General features: G+C 41.4%; 1 protein-coding gene across 2 annotated transcripts in view; it reads left to right on the plus strand.

The window, feature by feature from the left end:
- LOC116841736 (E3 ubiquitin-protein ligase TRIM9) overlaps positions 1–22,143 on the plus strand; it is a 117,085-nt gene that overhangs the window by 74,819 nt on the left and 20,123 nt on the right. The window contains exons 3-5 of one of the 2 annotated variants that reach the window (XM_032810044.1): positions 14,655–14,750; positions 16,262–16,655; positions 17,567–17,599. In XM_032810044.1, coding sequence (XP_032665935.1) covers positions 14,655–14,750; positions 16,262–16,655; positions 17,567–17,599 — 523 coding nt within the window. The remainder of the gene's footprint in view (positions 1–14,654; positions 14,751–16,261; positions 16,656–17,566; positions 17,600–22,143) is intronic. The other variant, XM_032810045.1, reaches the window with a different exon arrangement.

Consider the following 22,143-nt stretch of genomic DNA (forward strand, 5'->3'; position numbering starts at 1 on the left):
CTCCCCCACCACGTACATATCTTGCATAACTCACGAATATCTCGCGGTTTGCGATGACATGGATAGTACGTATTCAAAGATACGGATAGTTCCTTTTATCTCTAGCATGACGTAAGCATGGCGGTGCGCGGAGGCTCGTAAAATTCCGAACGTACGGTTACGATCGTAATTTTTTTGTCCTGCGAGCGAGCTGCACGCGTCCGCATGCATGCAAAAGCAGCACTTCTCGAGAGAAATATGTTATCGGTCATGTACCACAGGGTACATTGGGTTTCTTTATATCTCCTCGCTAAAACCTCTGTGGTAAATTCTAAAGTTACGAGGCGATGAAATCGGTTAAACTGATAGGGATACGAAAATCAGAGGTTAGATAGAGATACGAGCGTATAAAGTATCCCGAGATCGAATGATATCATCGAAGGAGTCGCTCTTATACAGCGAATTAGCGTATTACTTTCTTGTACACGGGAGAGAAAAATTTCGATTGTATTAATCAAGTACCTGTGTGCGGTGAGATATGAATAAACCAGGATTCCAATTGAAGTTATCAGAATTTTGTGTTCAAGAATTGTGTGTTAACAAAATTTCTGGTTAACCAGAAATGGTTACAGAATTTTGGTAGCCCCACTCAGAATTTGCTGGTTCGTTCATATTTCACCGGAGATTTGTAATCTGTCCAAACGTTTTCTCCGTTTATAATACGAACTTAGATTTGAATATACTTTATATATTTTATTTATATTTATATTTATTTGATGGATAGTAACAACCAATTTATTTGCACTAATATATACATTTTTCCATTGAGAAAACATTTTTTCACAAGTAAAAGAATTTATATTTTCCTAAAATCATTACTTTTCGCGAAAGCGGTTATTTATACTATTTAAACAAAAGAGTTAAGTAAATAATTTATTAATATTTAGCAAAAAATTAAAATTTTTTCACTTTTTATATATTTTTTCTCTTATACAAGGCATGTTATATCTCTATTTGTATTCAGTGAGATAGATTAGTTCCCAGCGCCTTACTTTCTTTGTTCATTAAAAAAGAAGTATTCCGAGATTTTTGACAATGCAGTGAAACTTCATGGCGTAGCAGAAGCGATCGTTGCGCGCGTAATTTTGACATTTTTTGTCATATATTTTATAAAGATGTAAACATCAATAAGACCGATGTATAGTAAACCGTGTCTGCCAATTTTCGCGACATTTCATTGCAGCATATATCAGAATTCTTGCATATTCGCTGGGATTATTGTAACAGCGAGGTGCACGGCGCAGTTCGGCATTATCAGAGCTCGACCAGACAAATTTGGAAGAGTTCGGCGAAATGTTGGATTTTCCAAAAATCCGGGTGCGGTTTTGACTTTTTGAAGCTCGCGCAGTTCATGGTATCGCGGGTGGTTCACCCCGGCGGAATAGAACGTGTGCGGCCCCTCACTTACGATTTGTAACCGCTGCAGCGTGCGCATTTTTTCCCCGCGGAACGCAGGAACGGCCGTGATTTAGTGACACGGCCTCCCGGCGAGATATCGTCGTTCGCAGTCGACATTGAGCGTCGGATTTATAAGTCTAAACGCGGGAACGCTCGCGAGCACGAAGTTTACCCGCGCGCTCGTATCAGCCCGCCCGATATTTCGGATTTATCAATGCCGCCGGTATTTATGAGAGCGCGCTGCTCGCGCCGTGATAGAAGCGTGACACCGTGTATTTATGTTTAACCCTACGTGCAACCTCGGCTCTCTCGAACGAGTTAATTGGTATTTCTTGTTTTTTTTTCCGTAAAATCCTGCATTGTTTTTCGATCTGTAGAGATCGGCCGCCCTTTATATGTGGCGCCCATATGTCGCCTTGCCGCGCACAGAATTTGCTGAAACGTACGGCAGCGCAACCGGCAAAAAATTTTCGTTTGAAAAAAGTCTCGTGCAACGCGCGACGCGTCACATGGCAGAAGGAAAAAAAAAGCGGTCGCCCGTCCCTCTTAATCTGATCTGACACGGCGAACAAAATATGACGTATCGATGTCACGACGATAATCGTTGTCTCCGATGATCGGTAACATGAGTCTATCGCATTTATCCACGCGACAGTAAGCCTTGTTGCATTTTTTAAAACGAGACGACGAGTAAAAAAAAAACCGAGTGCCGCGCGCCTCGTCCTATCTGGAATAAATTCACAAAATACAGAGGAAAATATTTTGGGACGTGTTACACACCATCGTGAATACATTGCTCTTCCATTCGTATTAATATATTGAACAAAAGCCAATTGTAATAAAATTTTCTGTTTTGTAGTAACATTTCCCCTTTGTCGCGGGATACATCCCAAAAGAAATGGGCTGCGTACTTTTTCCTCATCTGGTGCATAAATTATAATTAGTTGGAGAACACACGGTATTTTAATGTTCTTCTGCGTGATATTTTATTCGTGAAAAGTTATCAAAATGGCCGCAGCGCTTTGAAAGAGTTTAATTTTCCGCTGTTTTCGACATCTGATCCGTGTTGCACAGACAACGCGTCGCCAGAGGTCACGGTCCAAGCGAAACGCGAGTCTCGCAATCGGTAGTGAATGTTGCGGAAACGCAACAGTGAATTTAAAAGGGGTTATGCGGCATATAACATTGCGGCCGACCAGACATTGCAGATAGTGGATTGCGTAGGGGTATTAGCCGTATCCCCTGTCACTCCCCTTCTCGCTCGTCCTGCTAAAAGAACACGACATTTCCTAATGGACGTAAATTGTCTCGTCGTCGCGCTATCGTGGGTTCCTCTTTTGTTCATTCAATCCTGCGTCATCGTTTCTCTCTGTATCCCTCTCCCTCGGTCTCTTTCTCTCTTTCTGCGCTGCTTCTTTCTTTCTCGCATCATTCATGAATACATCGGCCGCTGAGTAGATTTGCGGCAATCGCATACGCGATAATTATGACGTCAAAAAAAGGAAGGAATATCCTTGCATTCGAGATCCATTATTTTAATGAAAAACGATTATATCTTGGTAAAGCCGATATCTGGGTAATACGATAAAAAACCGATAATAGCAACGCATTCACGTGACTGGTCAATTTCAAACAGATTATAAAAGTATTTCCTCGCGATTTTAAAATAGCGGCGCATATTTTATAGCTGCGTCGGAAGTGCAGCGTTTATGTATCTTTATCGCGCCGCGCCGGGACGCGTTGTTTCGAGCAGGGTGCTTTTTGTTTCGCGGGTTGATTAAAAAGCGCAGATACGCGGTGAACGAGGGAAATAGGGGGAAGAGCGACGCGGGATCTCCCGACGGTGATCGCGGCTCGGGAATTCTGAGGGTGGTTTCCTTGTACACACACAGGGGTGTACCGTTGTGCAATGAGAACGGGCAATGTTTTTGGCGCGGCTCGTATGTAACGTAATGGCGCTTTAACAGTCGACTCATGGTGAACTCGAAATTATCCGTAAATCAACCGTTTCTCATTTTATAACGCTTCATCGGAACGGCGTCGTAAAGTACAAACGACGCGTACATGACGTTGCAGAGATCCCTCTTGGGAAAATGTATCATACACGACACGAAAAATGGACGAGCCCAATGAATCACTGATTAAGGGGAACCTTATCAGGTTATTCTCTTTAAAAATTTCATAAACTTACTTTCTCTTTCGAGGATAGCGTGCGATTTAAATTTCTGCGCAAAAGGTTTTGTTTCGAAAATGGAGGGAACATCAGAGTCGATTTTTTTTCATATAAATTCCCTTCAATTTTATTATGTTTCTAGCATAGGAATAAACTGTCAATAAAGTTCAAGTGCCGCAGTCAGTATTTTTTCCATGGTACATTGAGAGAAGTTATCCGATAAAAAATTAACAAACGAATATTTCCGGTCAAAATATCGATAAATTTTTGTATCCGATCGAGAAACATCTGACGAGAAATATCGGTTTGTAATTTTTTTATTCGTTTATTTGATGAAATGCCATTATGATCGGAAGTATTCAATAAAATTTAATCGGATATTCTGATCGGATATAAAAATTGATCGGAATTTGATTGGAAATATCTGTTTGTTAATTTTTTATTGAATAATTTCTCTCAGTGTACTTAATTATTAAAAGAATAATTACAAAAATCAGAGGCAACGAAATATATATATTCTACGAAAGAGAGAGAGAGAGAGAGAGAAAGGGAGAATATGTTAAATGTATTTTCATGATATATTTTATTAGAATTATGTGACTGTAAAATATATTGAACACGTACCAGAGAACGATGAAATTTCTCCGTGTACGTAATGGAGTCTCAAAGCGACCTCAACGTTACAACCCTTGTGATCAGCTCGGCATCGTGGATCTCATTCGACATGCGTGCGATTTCGGTCTTGCGTATGCATCCAACCATTGCGTTCGTGCCAGCTCGCTGGATGCATCGGCGGGGCGATAGACCTATCGTGTTTGCGCAAGATGGTATCCATCGTGAGCCTGCCGTCCCTTATGGCAGACTCGAGCACGTTCCGGTAAGGGCGCGAGTAAATGAGCCTCCGTGACGGTGAATGGATGTATGAGGGTGGTGTCCCTAAGGTGGAGCGCGCAAATTATTTAGAAAATCGATGCTGTACTTCTCATCATTTCAACTGCGACAACTGAATCGATATTGACCGATCGAATAACGATAGAGATCTCGAATGAATTTCTTACAGAGAAATATCAGATTTCATCCCTTGCATTTAGAGAAAAAGACGATGGTAATGGCAACGATATGTAGTTGTTAGTTTTCATTCGACGTAATTGATATCGGTAACTGATACGTATGACGTTGTTTATAAATCTTAATGTTCCTTCAAACAGCGTTTTACGGCACATGGGAGAACACAGTGCGCGATATTTTCGTCGTAGAATCTCGTTCACCGTACCTCGATATATTCGCGATCACGGGAACTTGTCTCTCATTCCCCTGAAAATAATCTATTCCAACGCTCTCGACTATTTTCGCCCTCGAGTGAACAGCGAAAATCACTCCAGACGGATGACCCTGTACAAGGAGGGTGGCACTATCTTCACCCTTCCTGCCGCACCCCATCCCACCGCCGAGGGCTGAATCGCGTGGGCTGCGACTATACGATAACGGGCTCGCGCGATCTTACGTTGGATGCGAATGTATATGCGCGAGAATGAATATCTCACCAGGGAACGCGCGCGGGTTAGAAATCAAGGTTAACGTTGGAGGAACAACGGGAGTAAGGGGGATATGCGTTCGAGTGACCAATTATCTCGGCACACGAAACCGATTCCACGACGTTGGCGAGCCACACCCGCTTGCGCAGTCCCGATGAGGGACAACGGTGATAAAAAGAAGCACCTTTTTCGCCCTTCGCGTTTTGGCTTTTGGCGCACGTGACGATGCGAAATGGCGGAGTGCGCTCGCCGCGCTGCGCGCATGCTATTAACGCCGTAAATCCGCGATAAAACGCGCCCCGGCACTTTTTAATTTCATCGCACTTGCTAGGCAACGCACTTGCTCGCATTTTACCCGTAACTTCGTTTTGCCACCAGCTGATGTTTCATACTTCGTACTCTTTTACGGACAATTCTCCCGTGAATTGCACGCGCGCCGTTATTCATGCGCTAAATAACGTATATTTCGCAGATGGGGAGAGATAGAGAGGTGGGGAGGGGGAAGGGGGGAAGAGTTTGATTTATCGCTTTTGCTCACGCGAAAGAAAGGATCGGGGAGAATGGAATTAATCGAGCCAGAGCGCGCTAGAGATGCCACGCGCGCGTAGAATAAATGCGCTGATCTAAAATAGCGGCTCTCTAGCGAATAGTAGGTGCGGTATGTTACTTAACAGCAGTAGAAGCGTGAGAGGAAAGAGGGAGGAAGGGATCCCATGTGTTTTTAGGTCGACTGTAGATCGCGATCGATTCCAGAAACAATGGTGGAACTCTCGAGAGCGTAATAAGTACAAGGGGTGCTCCTGGCACGTTACGCTGCGTGAAAGCGCCTCGAGGGTTGCCCGGAGCACCCTCGACTTTTGTAATTATGCTCGCGCCGTCGTACGCTTTGATTGGCGTGCTTAATTAGCAAGCGCAATGGCTGCATTCTAGGTGCAGCTAGAACATGCATTATCTACGAGAATTGACTCCGGCGCGCGAAGCTCGCCTGGCAATTCCGCGTGCCACTTTTTCGCGCACGAATAGGGAAACCGTCCGGCGACTGACATTTTCGTTTTTGCATCCTAGCTCTATTTGGCAAAAACCAGTATTAAACTCCCAGCCAAAGGAGAGGTCATGAAAATTCATGGTACTTTGCGCGAAACGCGATTCCCTGTGGGGAAGCAACGGCATTGTGCGGGATTACACGTCGACCGAATAATTTAAGCCGCGAAAATGGAATATATCGTCGCGCGTAATAAAGATTTGTTTATTAGCGCCCTTTCTCGCCGTGACTTCAAAGGATGATTCTTTGTCGGTGACTAAAAGAATGCCGCCGCGAGCGCTACAAACGTGTAAGTATTAAATTTTTCGCTTTGCGTCTGACTCGCGCTACGTCGGCGCGCCATGCATTTCTCGCGTCAACAAAGCTCGTATCCAACGAGAAAGGACTTGCTAATATCCAATAATCAAACCGGTTATAGATATGTCCAGGTAACTAACGATTTTTTCGGCGGAAAATTTGAACGGCGAAAAAGCGCCGATCGTCAAGTCGTGAGGCGCGCAACGCAGCCGCGAGTTTACGCGGGATTTTCGTTACTTCGTCCAGCGCGTTGCCACATCCGACTACGCAAACAGGAGCGCCTGGCCGAGGAAGCTCAGCAGACCTTAATGGAATTACGCGGTGACCGCGTGAAAGTATTAAAGATCGATTATTAAAGCGAGATCGCGGCGCCCTTGCAAATCCGACCGCCTCCTCCTCGCGGCTTCCCTTTATAGGTACAACGCGGTGACTGCGGTAATTAATATAACAAAGGGTCGGCAGGCAGAGGATGGAAAGGGAGGAGAAGGCGGCGTTAAAGGGACCGCATGTCGGGAACAATCTCGCGGCATTCTATCGGCGGCTCTCGCGCGACTCGAACTTGGCGGAAAGTTGCGCTGAAAACTGCGGAAATTACCGGGCGCGGCCGACGTTAACTCGAAAGGAGTAACTTAATTACGCTCGGGCACGAATCGCCCGTCGCTAACTTTTCACTCGTGTTTGTGCGTGCGTGCGCACACGCGGGTGGTAAAGGGCCCAGGACGAGGGAGCGCCCAAGGCAACGGAAATACTTTCGCGGAGAGTTCGCGGGCAAAAATTCATTTCGGCTCGCCATTACGGCGATAATGAACTCTGACAAGCCCTTAATCCGTAGCTGCGCTGTTGTGTGCGCTTCAACATGGGATTGTTAGTTTCGTTATGCCCGTTAACGTGCCTGGAATCTGTCTTTGTCGGTTTGTTAAAGCCGTCGGAGATACGCTCTGAATACTGACTCTACGAGTACGTATAGTGATATGTTTGTCTCGTCGTTGCGACCCTATATTTGCCATTAATTTGTTATCGCGAATTTGCATACGCAGCGAATTCAAGAGCTTCGGACAATCGACTTTTTTAAAACTACAAAAACAAATAATTGTTTTCCGGAGGATCAGGAAAGGCTTTTACGGTCTTTTATATACGTCAAAGGATAAACTAGTAAAAAACATGACATGTCATTTTAGTAGTTTCCCGGATCAAGTGGAAATTATTTTTGGAATCGATTTTTTTTTCTTATTTATTCATACAGAAACTTTCTTTTTGTACTAAGGATCGTAAAAGAATATTAATTATTAAATTAAATTAAATTTTAATTTAATTTTAATTTTAATTTAATTTTAAATTTAATTTTTTACTAAATATTTTTTTACTAAATTATGCAAAAATATATAATATGTAGGGAGGTTGGGAGTTAAAATAAAGAATGCTCCTGTATATGTAGGTTAGGTCGTCCAACATATGAAAATAAGAAAAAAGTCAAAATATAAAATAAAATGTTATTATTTATATAAATTTCAAAGTATCTTATTAAAGTACGTATTAGTATGAGATAAATATATTTATGTATATATTATGGATTTATTGACTTTTTGCTCACTCAGTCGTATTTTTTTTGAATCAGAAGTCATAAATGAACATAAACTTATTTATTTTTCGCAAAATCATGCGGAAATATATATGATAATAAAACAGAATCAATACACATATACACAAAATATAAAACAAAATGTTTGTTATTATTTGCATAAATTTGAAAGAATATTAGTAAAATATTAAAATTACAATAATATATTTGAAATTTTTATTAAATTTTATTTTTTTTATTAAATTTTTTGTTTTTTTTCTTTTTACTAATTTGTATGTAAAAGGTGGACAATAATAATGATAATAATAATAATAAGAAGAAGAAATGTAGTTGTATTACACAAAATTGCTGTCGCATCACTGCTCCCGGATCGTAAGAGCTGATAATTGTAAAATTAATAATAAAGCTTCTCTAAAAAAAATCGCGCGAAAACAGACCGGTCCACAAAACACGACAGCGAGGATGACCCGCCGATTATGGGCGCGGGTCGAGGGCTTAATCGAAAATTAATCCACGCCGCGCGCGGTGCTCGAAAGTTCACGGAGGACACGATTCCATTATCACGGCGGATCACTTTCGGGCGTGCGCCGCTCGCGAGACACGTTTCGATGTAAATTGAAAGCGGCCGGACGGCGATCGTTGGTTCGCGCGGTCGCGGAAGTAATCGCAGAATTAATCGGGCCGATTCCGTTCGGTCGACGCGCGTGCTACGTGGGTGGGTATATGTGTGTGTGTGTGTGTGTGCGCGCACGCGCGTGTATTTGATCGCTTTTTTTATTTTTTAGTTTTCGTCGGTACTTTCCGCACGCCTCGCTAGCCGGGATTAACCGGCGCGGGAACTGCCTCGTGAAAACGTCTTTCCTCTTCCTGTTCGTTACCGTTTGCCCTGTAAATACGGCATTTCCTGAAGAGCGTTTACTGAAAAGCATCGGCCAGATTTAATAAGCTTCCGCGTGCTCTTCGTTAGGATTTTAACGAAGCTTTCATCCGGTGCTTCACCGGCGATCTCGCCGTTAGCTTTGCGCTCCGCATGCCAGCAATATATGTACACCTATATATGTATATATATATATATGTTTCTCTTATTTTTTAATATTACGAGTTTCGTAATGTCTTGGTGTTTTTTTGCGAGTTGGTGACGAACGAGCTGAGATTGGTTTTCGACTTTCGCGACGTTGCAAACCGGCATTGACCGGCGATATTAACGAAGCCTCTGCGAGCCAACTCTTGGCCAATTAACGTCGCCGAGGAAGTCGAGTTTTCGCCACGAACGAGACAATTTCTGAGGCGCGCATTGCGAGCAACTCGGCGGCGTCGCGCTCGTTGTCGTGAGGACGGAGGGTTTAAATAAATTATTCTCGAGAGTTACAAAACGGTAAATGCCGTGCCTCGCGAGTCTCGCGACATTAGTATGTCCCTTTGCAGCGAGAGGAGCGCGACCGACTGCATGAACATTAAAGAAGCGCTCTTGTATAGCATCTCCGTATTCATGAAAATTCCAGACAAGCCATTTAGAGGACGACTTCCATAGGCGTCTCGTTAAATACGCATTAAAGTCTACAAATCTTTGCCATTTGCGCGTCGCAGGTATACTCGGTGGACAACAGTGAGTGACCCGGCGGACGAATAATTTCCTCTCGCACGTGTATTGTGTTGTTGAAATGTAAAAGATTTAATTAACATCCCAATGGTCGCGTCTGAAAAGGAAGCACAAGAAGGGGAGACTTGATACAAGCATCACGTGCGCCGTCGTATTTTCGTCGAAACGTTGCCTGTGAAATTTTCTTACACAAATTCTACTCTCTCGTATCGCGTCCGTTAAGTTGCGATGACTTTTAACTCACGAGAGATCGCTGAATCGCAAATTCATTGCATTTCATCGTCAGTGCGGGATGTGGAAGAAGCTTGATATGCGCGTATTCATGCGTCTGCTTCAGCGTTAACGATGTGTGTGTGTGTGTGTGTGTGTGTGTGTGTGTGTGTGTGTGTGTGAACTACATTGTCTGTATATGTTTCTTATTATCCCTAAATCTTATGACCGATCTAGATTAAATTTTGCATAGTTACTTTCTAAGACTCCACGAAAAATATAAGCTACCGTGAAACCTGGACACCCCATCCCCTCCCCTTGATTTCATTCCTTTGATATTTTGTGATAACTTGGGCAACACAGGGTAGTTTAAGCTTTAATTATCAGTCATAATTTATTATAATTAAGAAAAATGTTCAGCTAATTATAACTTCTTCCGTCAAGTAAATGTAGCAAATTAGATAAGAAATCATAAAATTCCCTCCCCTTACACTTTCTAATAATCAAAGCGAAAGAAGGGGGCGAAACACGTGGAAGTTTCATCGATCACAGCCGGCGACCTTCGTAGATGTTTCGAGCGCGAGATGTTCGCGAGATAATCGATCGAGGGACTCTCGCCTACGGCAGGGGGTAGATGGATGGGGGTGGATAGGATACCTCGTCGCCCTGATGAAATCCCCGAGAGCTCTTTTCATGCTAATAAGATTTCGCCGGTCGCGCCCAATGGATACGCGCCAAAGCGAGGGGAAAGGGCCGGCGTGTTCAGCGGTGGAGGAGACAACGGGAGAAAGAGAAACGGTACAAAGGGAAACGGCGTCTCGGGCGCTGCCGCGCATCGCCCGACGGTGCTTTTGTCGGCTCCGCTAATTCGATATTTTGGGCGCGATGCGCGCGGTCGCGGACGCGAGAGGCAACGCGAGTTTCCACGGATTGGATTACGCGATTCCGTCGGCGGAACCCGATGAAATTAATTTTAATTTTTGATCCGTGTTGCGCTGTCCGCACGAAGAATGAAAGTCTCCCGGGTAAATGTTCCAAAGTGATAAAATTGGAGCGAGGAGTGCCTCTTTCAATTGAAAGAGAGAGAGAGAGAGAGAACGCGCGCGCGGTTTTAAGATTCTCGCACACAAATTTCCGTAACCGTAGAAGTAAGATGTAAACTTAAGTTGAAGAACCAATCAGGATATTGCTTTATCTTCGCGTACTATAGAAGATAGAACTGATGGTAAAACTGATTGTTATGTAGAAGTAGAATTCAACCGGTTGAAATTCTAATTACTCAAAGTTTTAGTTACACTATTATTTCTATTTTCTTCTAGGGCACATAAAGAAAAGCAATATTCTGTTTGATACTTCAGCTTAAGTTTACGTTTTACGTCTACGGTTACGAAAATTTGTGAGAGCCTAGAAAACTTAAGCAGTAAGATGTAAACAGTAAGTAAATTGACCAAAATTGACAGTTGATGATTCTTCTTACGGCCCAAGAATCAGCGACTGTGATCGGTCACTTTGCTCATTGCTTTGCTGCTCAAGTTTTTCTATGTGCCATGGTCCTCATGTGCCCAACGGCGCGGAGTCGGTGACGAATTTAAGGCGGAGTATCATCGGCAGCATGTTGGACATTCGCGCTTCTATCAATCTTCATATCGTCGTATGTATTATACGTCGCCCGGAATTTTCCTGTGATCCATCGGGGGCTTTATCGCGAACTCGCGCAAGTAAATCCACGTCTTGCCTGATGAATGCCGGTGTGTGCCGTCGTGTATCGCGCGCATAGTGCATACGCGATCGCATCCCATTTCGGCCACCACGCATTGTCGTGTTAAATGGAAACTGCCGCCGCGCGCTGGTCTCCGGTGAATTCGACGAAGTGCACCGTCCGTCCGCTCGATCGATCTGAAGGTATTGTCCGGCGAGGAAAGTCGAGAAATGAGGAAAATGATAAACGAGAACTGTGGGAACGATCCGCGCGATATTGCGAGACGGCCGTCGACTCATTCCCGTCGTGTAAAACGATAAATTAAATCGCACTTGTAAATGCGCACGGCCACCAGATTATAAGTTTCCCCGTCGCGTTCGCCGTAATGTTATTAGTCCCGAACGGTGTAAAGTATTTTACATAAATGAATAAGGCGTGGCGCGCGGCTCTTTGTGTAGATAGCACAATGATGAGTCCCGAACTACTTTACAAGTGAAAATCCCGAAAAATCCGCAAGATCCAGAAACTGACGCACTCTTTCGGCTAAATTCCAAGTATTTCGTTCTCGCGCGCGTCTATTCTTCGTAGGAAGAAAATTAAATAAAGGAATCATTTGTAAATCAATAAAGTTAATAAGGTAGGGCGTACATGAGCCACAATAAACGTGAAGAGAGAAACAAACTCTCAATATTTTATTAAAAAAAATTAAATAAAGATCCTATGTAATTTTGACTTAAAGTTTAAAAGAAGATTTCTCGTTCATTCGTTTTCTGTTTATACAGAAAACGTTTGATAATTCACTACGAAAATACGGTAGTATACAGATAGATTAAGTTAAACTGAATACAAAAATCCTCTACCATTTTACAAATAACGCGTAGATTTTCATATTACTAATTAAAGAGGATTAGTGAAAAATTGCACGCAATTGTGTTGTCTGCTAAACTTCTTTAATTATTAACTCAAAAATCTATGTTATTTGCAAAATGGTAGAGCACTTTTTTCTTCAGTTTGACCAGGATCGCGCGTGTAGATCTGGAAATAATTATTTACTGTATTAAATAAACCAAGATTTAAGGAAGAAAGAGAGAGAGATTTCTTTGATTTATACGTATTGAATATAGTGTAATTTTCTTAAATGTACATAATATTCAAATCCATAAAAAAAATATCTTAAATTCTGCTTTTATCTCGGTATTTAATGCTAAAATCAAGTAATCATGCTAGACGGTGCATCTTGGATTTATGCTGCAATTCTAAGCAGAATCGTAAGTCTCGTAACTTGTTCTTGTAAAATTCGCCAGAATTTATAAGTAGATTTACAAGTCTATGCAATATCATATATCGTACAATCACTTGTAAATATCGTAAATTACACAAAATCGTAGATATTTACGAGTAATTGTACGACATATGATATTGCATAGACTTGTACATAAATCTACTCATAAGTTCTGACGAATTTTACGAGAACAAGTTACGAGACTTATGATTCTGCTTAGAATTGCAGCATTAGTCCCAGAGATTTTATCTGTCGAAATAACGTTATATTGCTTGCATCAGCAGCGAAAGAAGAGCACTTTACGCCGTTATAGAACATACAACGGATATGTATTTAATATCCGTGTGCTTGTTTCGCGAATGCCTGCGACTGCGACTGTTTGCATATATGTAGCATATATGTTCTGCACGGGAACTGTTTATCAACTACAATCAGCGCGACATATCGATCCAATATCGATTGCTCGTATTGCACATAATCCGTCTTCATTAAGGCCATCACACACAAGATTCCGTAAGAACTTAAATCGTAAGCGTAAGGAAATCGACCAATCCCAATCGAGTATTCGGCTCTTCGTAATAATGGAGGGGTTACGAAGAGCCGAGTGCTCGATTAGGATTGATCGATTTCTTTACGCTTACGTTTTAAGTTCTTACGGAATTTTGTGTGTGATGGCCTTTAGCCGTCCATGCTATTATTTATCCACGAAAAAAACAATATGGTTGATCCATACAGAAATCTGGTTGTGCCAACCAGATTCAATAGTAAAATACGGAACAACTATTTTGCTGTAACCAAAGAGCAATGGCTAAGTTACTTATGTTGCAGCAATGATAATTGCTGGTTAATACAAACGCGGCTCATTACGCGGCAACTACAAATGTATATTTATACATTCAGAACCAGTTTTCACATGTATACATCTCTAGCTGTGCGCGTAGTGAATTGCTTTTGTTTTCTAACATCGCTGCTTTGCAATATAGCATTGATTAATGCAACTATATCGATATTTAGCTTGTCTATGCAAAACGATCCCCTTACAAATTTCTGGTTGCCACAACCAGACCACGCAACTTCATTGATGTAGTTGACACACCAAAGTAAGTAAGTCAAATCAACCATATACATAACTATCATTCAAAGATATGTAAAATGATGCAGCTATTTGCTTACAACTAAATATTTTTTGTTAGGTGCACCACATCTCTTTTTTCCGTGTCGACATGTAATTTATAAGCTCATAATTCCCGGACGTTTATGTCTAAATATATATATACATATGTATATATATTTTTTTTTGTTTTTAGACGTCACGTTATAATATTTTCATATCACGTTATTGCGGTCGATACTCGTATTCGTAAAAATGCAAACATACAACTATACATATAAAAGTACAACAAGCGTACATATTAAGTTATTTGTCATATTTGATATAGTATATAATATCAATTCAATCAATATGGTATATTATAATATAAATTCAATCAATATGATATAATAATAAAATATATTAATATAATCAATATGATATAATAATATAATCAATTTAATATGGTATACATAATATCAATTCAATCTAGGATTTAATTGAGTTAACAGTGCGTGATGCAATTTTATCTAGTTTAACAAAGTTCGCATTTTCTGTTGCCGGAGAGAAAGTTCGCGAAAAACGAAGCTCCCTTCGTTCTGCATCGGTGTCTTTCAATCGCACGAGCGTTACGTCCATCTCACGTCCGCCGAATTCTCCCTCGAATCACCACACGTTCCCTCACGTGTCGCGAATTTCTGCTGTTACAGACGGAGCTGTCGCAGAATCTGCAGCAGCTGTCGGAGAGGGCCCGCTCGACGACGGAGTTCATTCAAAGGCTCAAAGGAATGACGGATAAAGTGCACGTGAGTACGCGCGCCTTTGGCGTCCTTTTTAAATTCCGCGTCGACGGGTACGTCACGCTGTGCGGTACCATGAAAATTGCGCGAAGGAGATATGGCGTTAATTACATCAACCCTCCGCGCGCGGGATAGAAGCGCCGGTACGAATTTATCTCTGATGGCCGAAGGGATAATTCGAAAACACAAAGGACACCGGGGCGGCTTACGGCCGGTGAACAAAGCTCGATAAACCGTCGGGCGAGATTCCTTTTGATATCGTCGTCTGTTTCCTTCGCATTTATACATGAGCGCCGCGTTAATCGATTTGGCATCGTATTTCCTTATAAAATTCTGTGCAAGGTTCAAGCCTTGCCTATATGCATGCAGGTATAGAGAAATACGTCGAGAATCTTGAATTGACAATTAGTTCTTTGCGATAACTCTGATGTAGGTTTATAGAGAAACATTTCCATATTTTTCTTTTAAACTTGATACATCAGCTTATCAAATCTCCAATTATATTTGAGCAATATATTTGTTACGATGTACAGGGCAATTTGAGTCTGTCGTGCAACTTTGAATCATCCTATATGACTTTGTTAAAAATTAATATTTTTGGACACAGGAGAACTTCAACTTTTCTATAATCTCAATTATGAGATAAGCGTGTGATTAAAATCAAAATCAACGTTGTACGCAGATGGTTAATAGTGATTACACTGAGAGAAAAAATATCTAAGAAATAAAAAATATTTACTCGGTGAATATTAATAACATATTTATTTATACTAATGTGTGTCTGTAACATATTTTTTAAATAAGAAAATATACACTAAAAAATCTTGCATACACAAACATCTTGCATACATAAACAAATGTTCCAAAAAGTCCACTCTAAATTTTATGTCGAAAACAACTCATTCATATGTTCATTCGTGTGTTATTTACATTATGTATAGATAATATAAATAACACACGAATAAACATATAAATGAGTTATTTTCGATACAAAATTTAGAGTGGACTTTTCGTAACATTTGTTTACATACCGTGGACGCAAGATTTTTTACATTGTATATTTTCTTAAAACCTTAGCTTTTTAAACAATTGTTTATTCTACTGAAATGAGAGAATTTAGATTTAATAAATATCTTATTAGTACCCATGTATATTTTATGTTTCATAGATTTTTTTCTTAATATACAATATGTTGATATTAAAAGGTAGTATATTTGATTGGAACATCCATTACGAATTAGAGTTAGATATATCACAAATTGTCCATAAGATATATAAAACAATGTCATAAAAACAACGTTGCACAACTAGACTAAGGTTATTATTTCTTAATGCTACAAAACAAAGCTACTAACTGTCTCTGCTAGTTGGACTGTCTCACTTTGCTAGAATGTCAAGAACCTATTCTACGCGACTTTGTTATCTTCGACGTTCGAAGAAAAAAAAGAACACATTAGTTCCATAGACAATATTACCAGAACTATTATCCAGACGGGGATCAATCGGACTGTTCGCAGGAGGAGTGCGTGGCGCTTGAAGAGGAAGTCGAGGATCGAGTGGCGAATCTGGTGAGCCTGCTGCAGGCGAGAAAGTCGCGGCTAATCGAGGCCGCTCGACAGACCAGGGAGGCCAGGGTGCGCTCGTTGCGGGATCAGGTGGCGAGATGCGCGACGCACCTGCAGGCGACCACCGCGCTACTGACCTTCTGCATCGAGGCGCTGAAGGAGACCGACAGCGCGGCCTTTCTACAAATCGGTGGCATGCTATCGGTCCGGGCAGCCACTGCCGCCGGTTCCTGGGGTGGCGCCGAGGGGGTGCAGGAGATCGCCCGTCTGCCGTTATTGGACCTCACCTTGGACGACAAGCCGCTGCGTCGCGCCATCGATCAGCTGACCTTCGTCCAGCTCAAACGTGAGTACGACTTAACAAGGAAATGTGGCACGCGCGATACTGTTGGCGTCTGTCGTGAATAAATTTCTTTCGCACAAAACTCTTCCGCGACCGATCGATGGGGCGCGAGAAAGAGCACGAATTCTTTTCCCACGGGTTGGAGGTAAACGAATTTTCTCGTGTGCTGTCACTCGCTCTTGAGCGATTAGGTTCGCGGAGCACGACGTTGATTTCACTCGCTTCGAACGGTCCCAGAATTTTTGATAAATTTGTACGATTGCGCGAAATAGATTTTGACGAATTGGCAGCTTTTACAACCTCTTACAGTCGAGTTAGGTGAAGCAACGGAAAAGCTACGTAAACTCATCCGAAAGACGTTTTCGTGCACGCTTAATTGACTCGTAGCTCCCCATTTCGCGACTACCGGGATTTCGCGGGGCGAATTATCTTTATAGCCGCCGCGCTGATCGCACAACTTCGCACTTTGAACGGGTCTTGTTCGTTGATGGTCGTTTACCTTTCAAATCAGCAAAACGAGAGTTTCACATGCCAGCGCAATTCTGACTCGCCTGTTACGAATATCTCGAAGCTAATGGTGAGATTACTAGGTTCACGCGCGCATGTAGATATTCTGATTTTTGTTTTATTGCAAGCAACTTTGCAGGCAAATTTTCACATATTTCTTTACGAATTAATTAGTTAAACATTTACCGGCAATTCGAGGTATTAGAATCAATGAATAACCGTAAGAGAAATTCATTGAATTCGCAATCACATGTGCAAATTTTTCACTGAGAAAGTCGAAATATTCCCGAACAAGAGAATGGGACTTTCGAATGAGTTTCGTTTGACGTTGTGTCTGCATGCGATGTGCGTAAACTCTGCAAATTTTTGCCTTCCCAAATTACATATCGCTCTATTGTTGGACGCAGCGTCAGAAGGGGAGGAACGATTTCCGATAGCAGGTAAAAAAAATATATATAAATATATATATGTACATACTTAGACACTAGATATGTATTAGCGATGAGAGTAAGAGAAGAGACGAAAAAAAGAGAGGAAAAAATGAGAAAGAAAAACAGTAATTAAGAGAGATGGAGGAGGCGTCGATTTTACCCGCCGAAGTCGTCTAGACGACCGGGTGATGATGAGGGGGACCAAGACGGTGAGGGGGAAGGGGGGCAAAGGTGGGCGGGGAGACTCGCTTAATAATTTTACGTAGCCCCCGGGAGCGGCTCCTTTAAGCGTGCCTCCTTGCTCACCGTCAGCTTTGCCGTACGCTAAAACGTTTCAAAAGCGGATTAATTAGGTACCGGCTTTGCAGTAACTGCCGTAACGATCTGGAGGTATTAACTCGTTACAAGGACATCCTCTCCTTACCGTTCGCCGCGTACACCGGCGCTCCGTTACATGGTGCCGGGTGTTAAGGGCCGATGCCGGTCGGGAAATGTTAATCGCGTCTGATTAACGTGTTTACGGACGTATGGGTAACTTAATAACGCTCGGTAGTTACAGGAACATTGCGTTAAGGCAGACTCCGCGAAATTCGATTCGCCCGAGAGTCGGAATTATTGATTTCGTCGATGGAATTTTGTGACAAAATTGGCCGCCAAATTTGCCGCCGAAATGGGGTTGCAAGACTCGATTTCGTGGCGCATCTCAAGGGGATTCACAAACATACTATTTATTGAACAAAATTACGTTTATATATGTTTATTTAGTTATTTAACTGATAAGTGTTAATTTGAAACAAGCTTAAGATATATATATATATTTTTTTTTTTTTTATTTTTCTTATTAATGCTTTATTTGTGCATCACTTGATCTAACAGAGATACACAGACAAAGAGATAAATATACAGGATGACACCGAACAAGGTGGCCAAACTTCGGTACCGTATTCTACTCTTCCGAAGGATGAAAAAAGGTCATATAAACATAGGTCTGGAAATTCGTCCTTTTCGAGATACAAATACTTTTTTGTTTATAATTGAGTATTGTAGGAATGTTTAAAGCTTACTTAAAGAAATTGCTGGAAGTGATTTCCTTCTGCAACAATACATGCTTCATATTAACGTTGCGAAGACGTTCAAAAATTCCTGATGTATTCCAAATTTTATCAAATGCAGCTATAAAAAAGGACGAGTTTCCGAACCTATGTTTATATGACTTTTTCTCATTCTTAGGAAGAGTAGAATACGGTACCGAAGTTTGGCCGCCTTGTTCGGTGTCACCCTGTATATACGTGTACATGTACCTCCAGTATTATTATAAACTTTCCACCGCTATATTTTACAAACAAAACGGTTACTAAACCTGAAATGCATGTATAATGTTATGTGTAAATATTAATTTTAATGTTTACTAGAAATTAAAAATGGTCACGCCAAGCCGAAGGGACACGTATAAAAAGTGTCAATTTTGGTTTCAAATATCTCAACTTTCGCGAATGTTCATTCTTTTTCCAACTGCACGAGCAGTTACATAATATCTCAATTCATATGTAGTACAAGTCTCAATGAATTTTTATCAAACGCATTTCGCTTCACAATCTCCTTAAAATATGTCGGCGGAGCTCCGCGCTCGTCGGGCGCGCCCGTTGTTCGGTAGATCTTTAAGCGCGTGTATATTCGGATTAGAATTAGCAGAAAGCGGACTAATGAAATACAAATCTATTTAGCGAAGTCCAATAAACGATCGCCGTCGGTGGAAGGCGTGATTTTGGCTCTTCCCGCCGTGACATTTCACTCTTGAGCAATCTTGATAGGAATCGTACGGCAATATCAGAAAGTTTCTTCATTACGCGCAGTTTGTACGTCAAAGAGCGGCACGCCTCAGTTGGTTAAAATCTGCGATACTTGTCGGCAGTCACACGGAATTTCATTTACTTAAACCCAGCTTTGCAAATAGCGAGGCGAGGAATGCGTCGTGGAAACTTTCAAGTTGTCGAGAATTTCGCGCAAAGTTTGCGCGACGAAATCGCTCAAGCGGTCTCCAGAATCTAACGAATGTAATATATCAGAAAAGTATCACGCGCATTTTACGAGACCAAGCATGCCGAAGAGAGAATCTTTTTATTTCTTTTCTTCTTTCCGGATAAGATATAAATATTCAATTTAAAATTCTTATAATGACTCCTCCGTAAGTCGACGATCTTTCGTGGAAGAACGGCGGGAAATTCTTGTTTCCTTGAATGTCGAAACATGATTGTCGAAAGTGGCACGATGAAATTTGAAGTCTCTCAATTATTCCGGAAGCTGCTTCGCGCCGAGCTCTCCGTCGACAGTGAATGCCGCGGCGGTGACGGATATTCGAAAATCCGCGAACGCGGTTGCAACAGCTGCAGCTGCAAGCGCGGGAAATCGAATTAGCTCTTAGCAGTCACGGCAGCGAGCGGCGGATGAGGCGAAAATGCAAAATTCATTTTCGTACTTTGCGAGACTGCTGCGCGCATATTTCGAGCCCGAGCCAGAACAGGCTCAATCGAACATCAAAATCCGTTGATCCTCTTGTCACAGACGACGAGGAGCCATCGACGCGGATTGCGACGACGACGACGACAGCGGCGGCGACGTCGTGACGGGTTCAGTGTTCTCAGGTGCTGCGCTTTCTTAAATTCCGTCTTTACTGTGGCGCACGATCGTCGATAACTCGAGTTTTACGGGACGAAAAATTGCTGAATTTCCCGGGTCGCTGCTGAATCTCGTTATTATCTACTTCCGCGGTTTTGAAGGCAGTCAACCGTTAAAAGTTCGTTATCGTGGAATTCACATTCGCCTTATCGACCCCTTAACTTTATAACCCGATATGTGCGTCCGATCGTCGGCGAATGATTATCGCTCGATAAAACATTACAGGGTCATATGTATGTGTGTGCGTGCTAATACGTAATATAACGCACATTTGAAGCGACTGCATTGCTGCTCGCACGTATAAACATTATTTTCTTCTTCCTGGATGTCTCGTACTTGGCAGCAGCCCCAACGCACATAAATGTAGACTTTTATGGCTAATCATGGCGCGAGACAATCGTTAATGATAACTCTACAATTATCTTAATTGCATTCATGAAGCAAATTTACTGTATAAAATTAATCTAACTAAATTTACATCACATATTAATAAGTGATTATACATTATACATTACATCATACATTAGTGATTTTTTTTATATTAATGCAGCCATGAATTTGAAAACGAAAACGTTGCACTCAAATTTCCATATTATATTTTACACGAAATATTGTTTAGAGTAAATTTTGCTTATTTTTTTCGTACTTCTGCCATATTTCCTCAAATAGACAGGTGCGCGTAAATTTGGTAGCAACTTTGTTTATCGATTTGTTAAGGTTGCATCCCTTATAAGTAATCCATATGATATTCGTATTTGCCATACAAAATCACGAAATACGAATCAATTACACGAAATATTGTTTAGAGTAAATTTTGCTTATTTTTTTCATATTTCTGCTGTATTTCCTCAAATAGACAGGTGCGCGTAAATTTGGTAGCAACTTTGTTTATCGATTTGTTAAGGTTGCATTCCTTATAAGTAGTGCATATGATATTCGTATTCGCCATACGAAATCACGAAATACAAATTAATTACTAAAATATGCCCAAACCAATATGTCATGAAAAATGCAATATGAAAATCTGAATGTAACTTGCAATGAATTTTTTATCATATCAATATAATAAAAAATTTACATTATTATGTGATATAAATTTAATGATTAATTCAACACAATAAATTTGCTTCATGTATGTAAGTAAAACAATTATAAAATTTCCATTATCGATTGTCCTACATCGTAATAGTCATGAAAGTCTACTTACAATTGTGTTCTATCATTTCACGTGATAAATATGAGTGCCATATAAATTACTCTTATAAAGGAGCAACCTCTACATATCGATCAGTAAAATTGCCATACGAAATTGACGTACACCTGTCTATCTGAAAATGAACTTTGTCCGTTTGTTTATCTTAATTTTGAACGGAATTAATTTATACCGATTGTTGTAGTTTTACTTTGTTAGAAAGAAATTATACGAAGAGTCTTTCCATGAATGCAGTGAGAACTCGAGAGACAGTAAAAGAACCGTCGTGTTGTGTGAAAATCAAGCAAGAAGTATGATCGTAAGACTTTTAAGGGCCACGAAGTTCCATGCGAACCGAACCGTTGTCTCGCACCGAGGTCGAAGGTATTGAAGCGTGCGAGACTGTTTTGAGATTCTCCCTCCGTCGGGGAAGCGTAAAAGATCGTCCTCAGCGAACTTACTCAAGATCACGGCCGATTCTCGCGAGAAGACCATTTTTCGCGACGCCGACGCCGTCCATCCTCCGCGAAGTTTATTTTCACCTGTCGGCAAGTTTTATCAGCGAGATATATTTCGCGCGCGATACATTTTAACGGGCTATCGACGCGCCCCTCGTCCCGTCACACCTCTCTTCTCTCTCTCTCTCTCTCTCTCTCTCTCTCTCTCTCTCTCTCTCTCTCTCTCT

This window comes from Odontomachus brunneus, unplaced genomic scaffold, assembly GCF_010583005.1.
Source record: "Odontomachus brunneus isolate Ranch 3 - 2012 unplaced genomic scaffold, Obru_v1 Obru_scaffold_018, whole genome shotgun sequence".
Taxonomy (NCBI): domain Eukaryota; kingdom Metazoa; phylum Arthropoda; class Insecta; order Hymenoptera; family Formicidae; genus Odontomachus; species Odontomachus brunneus.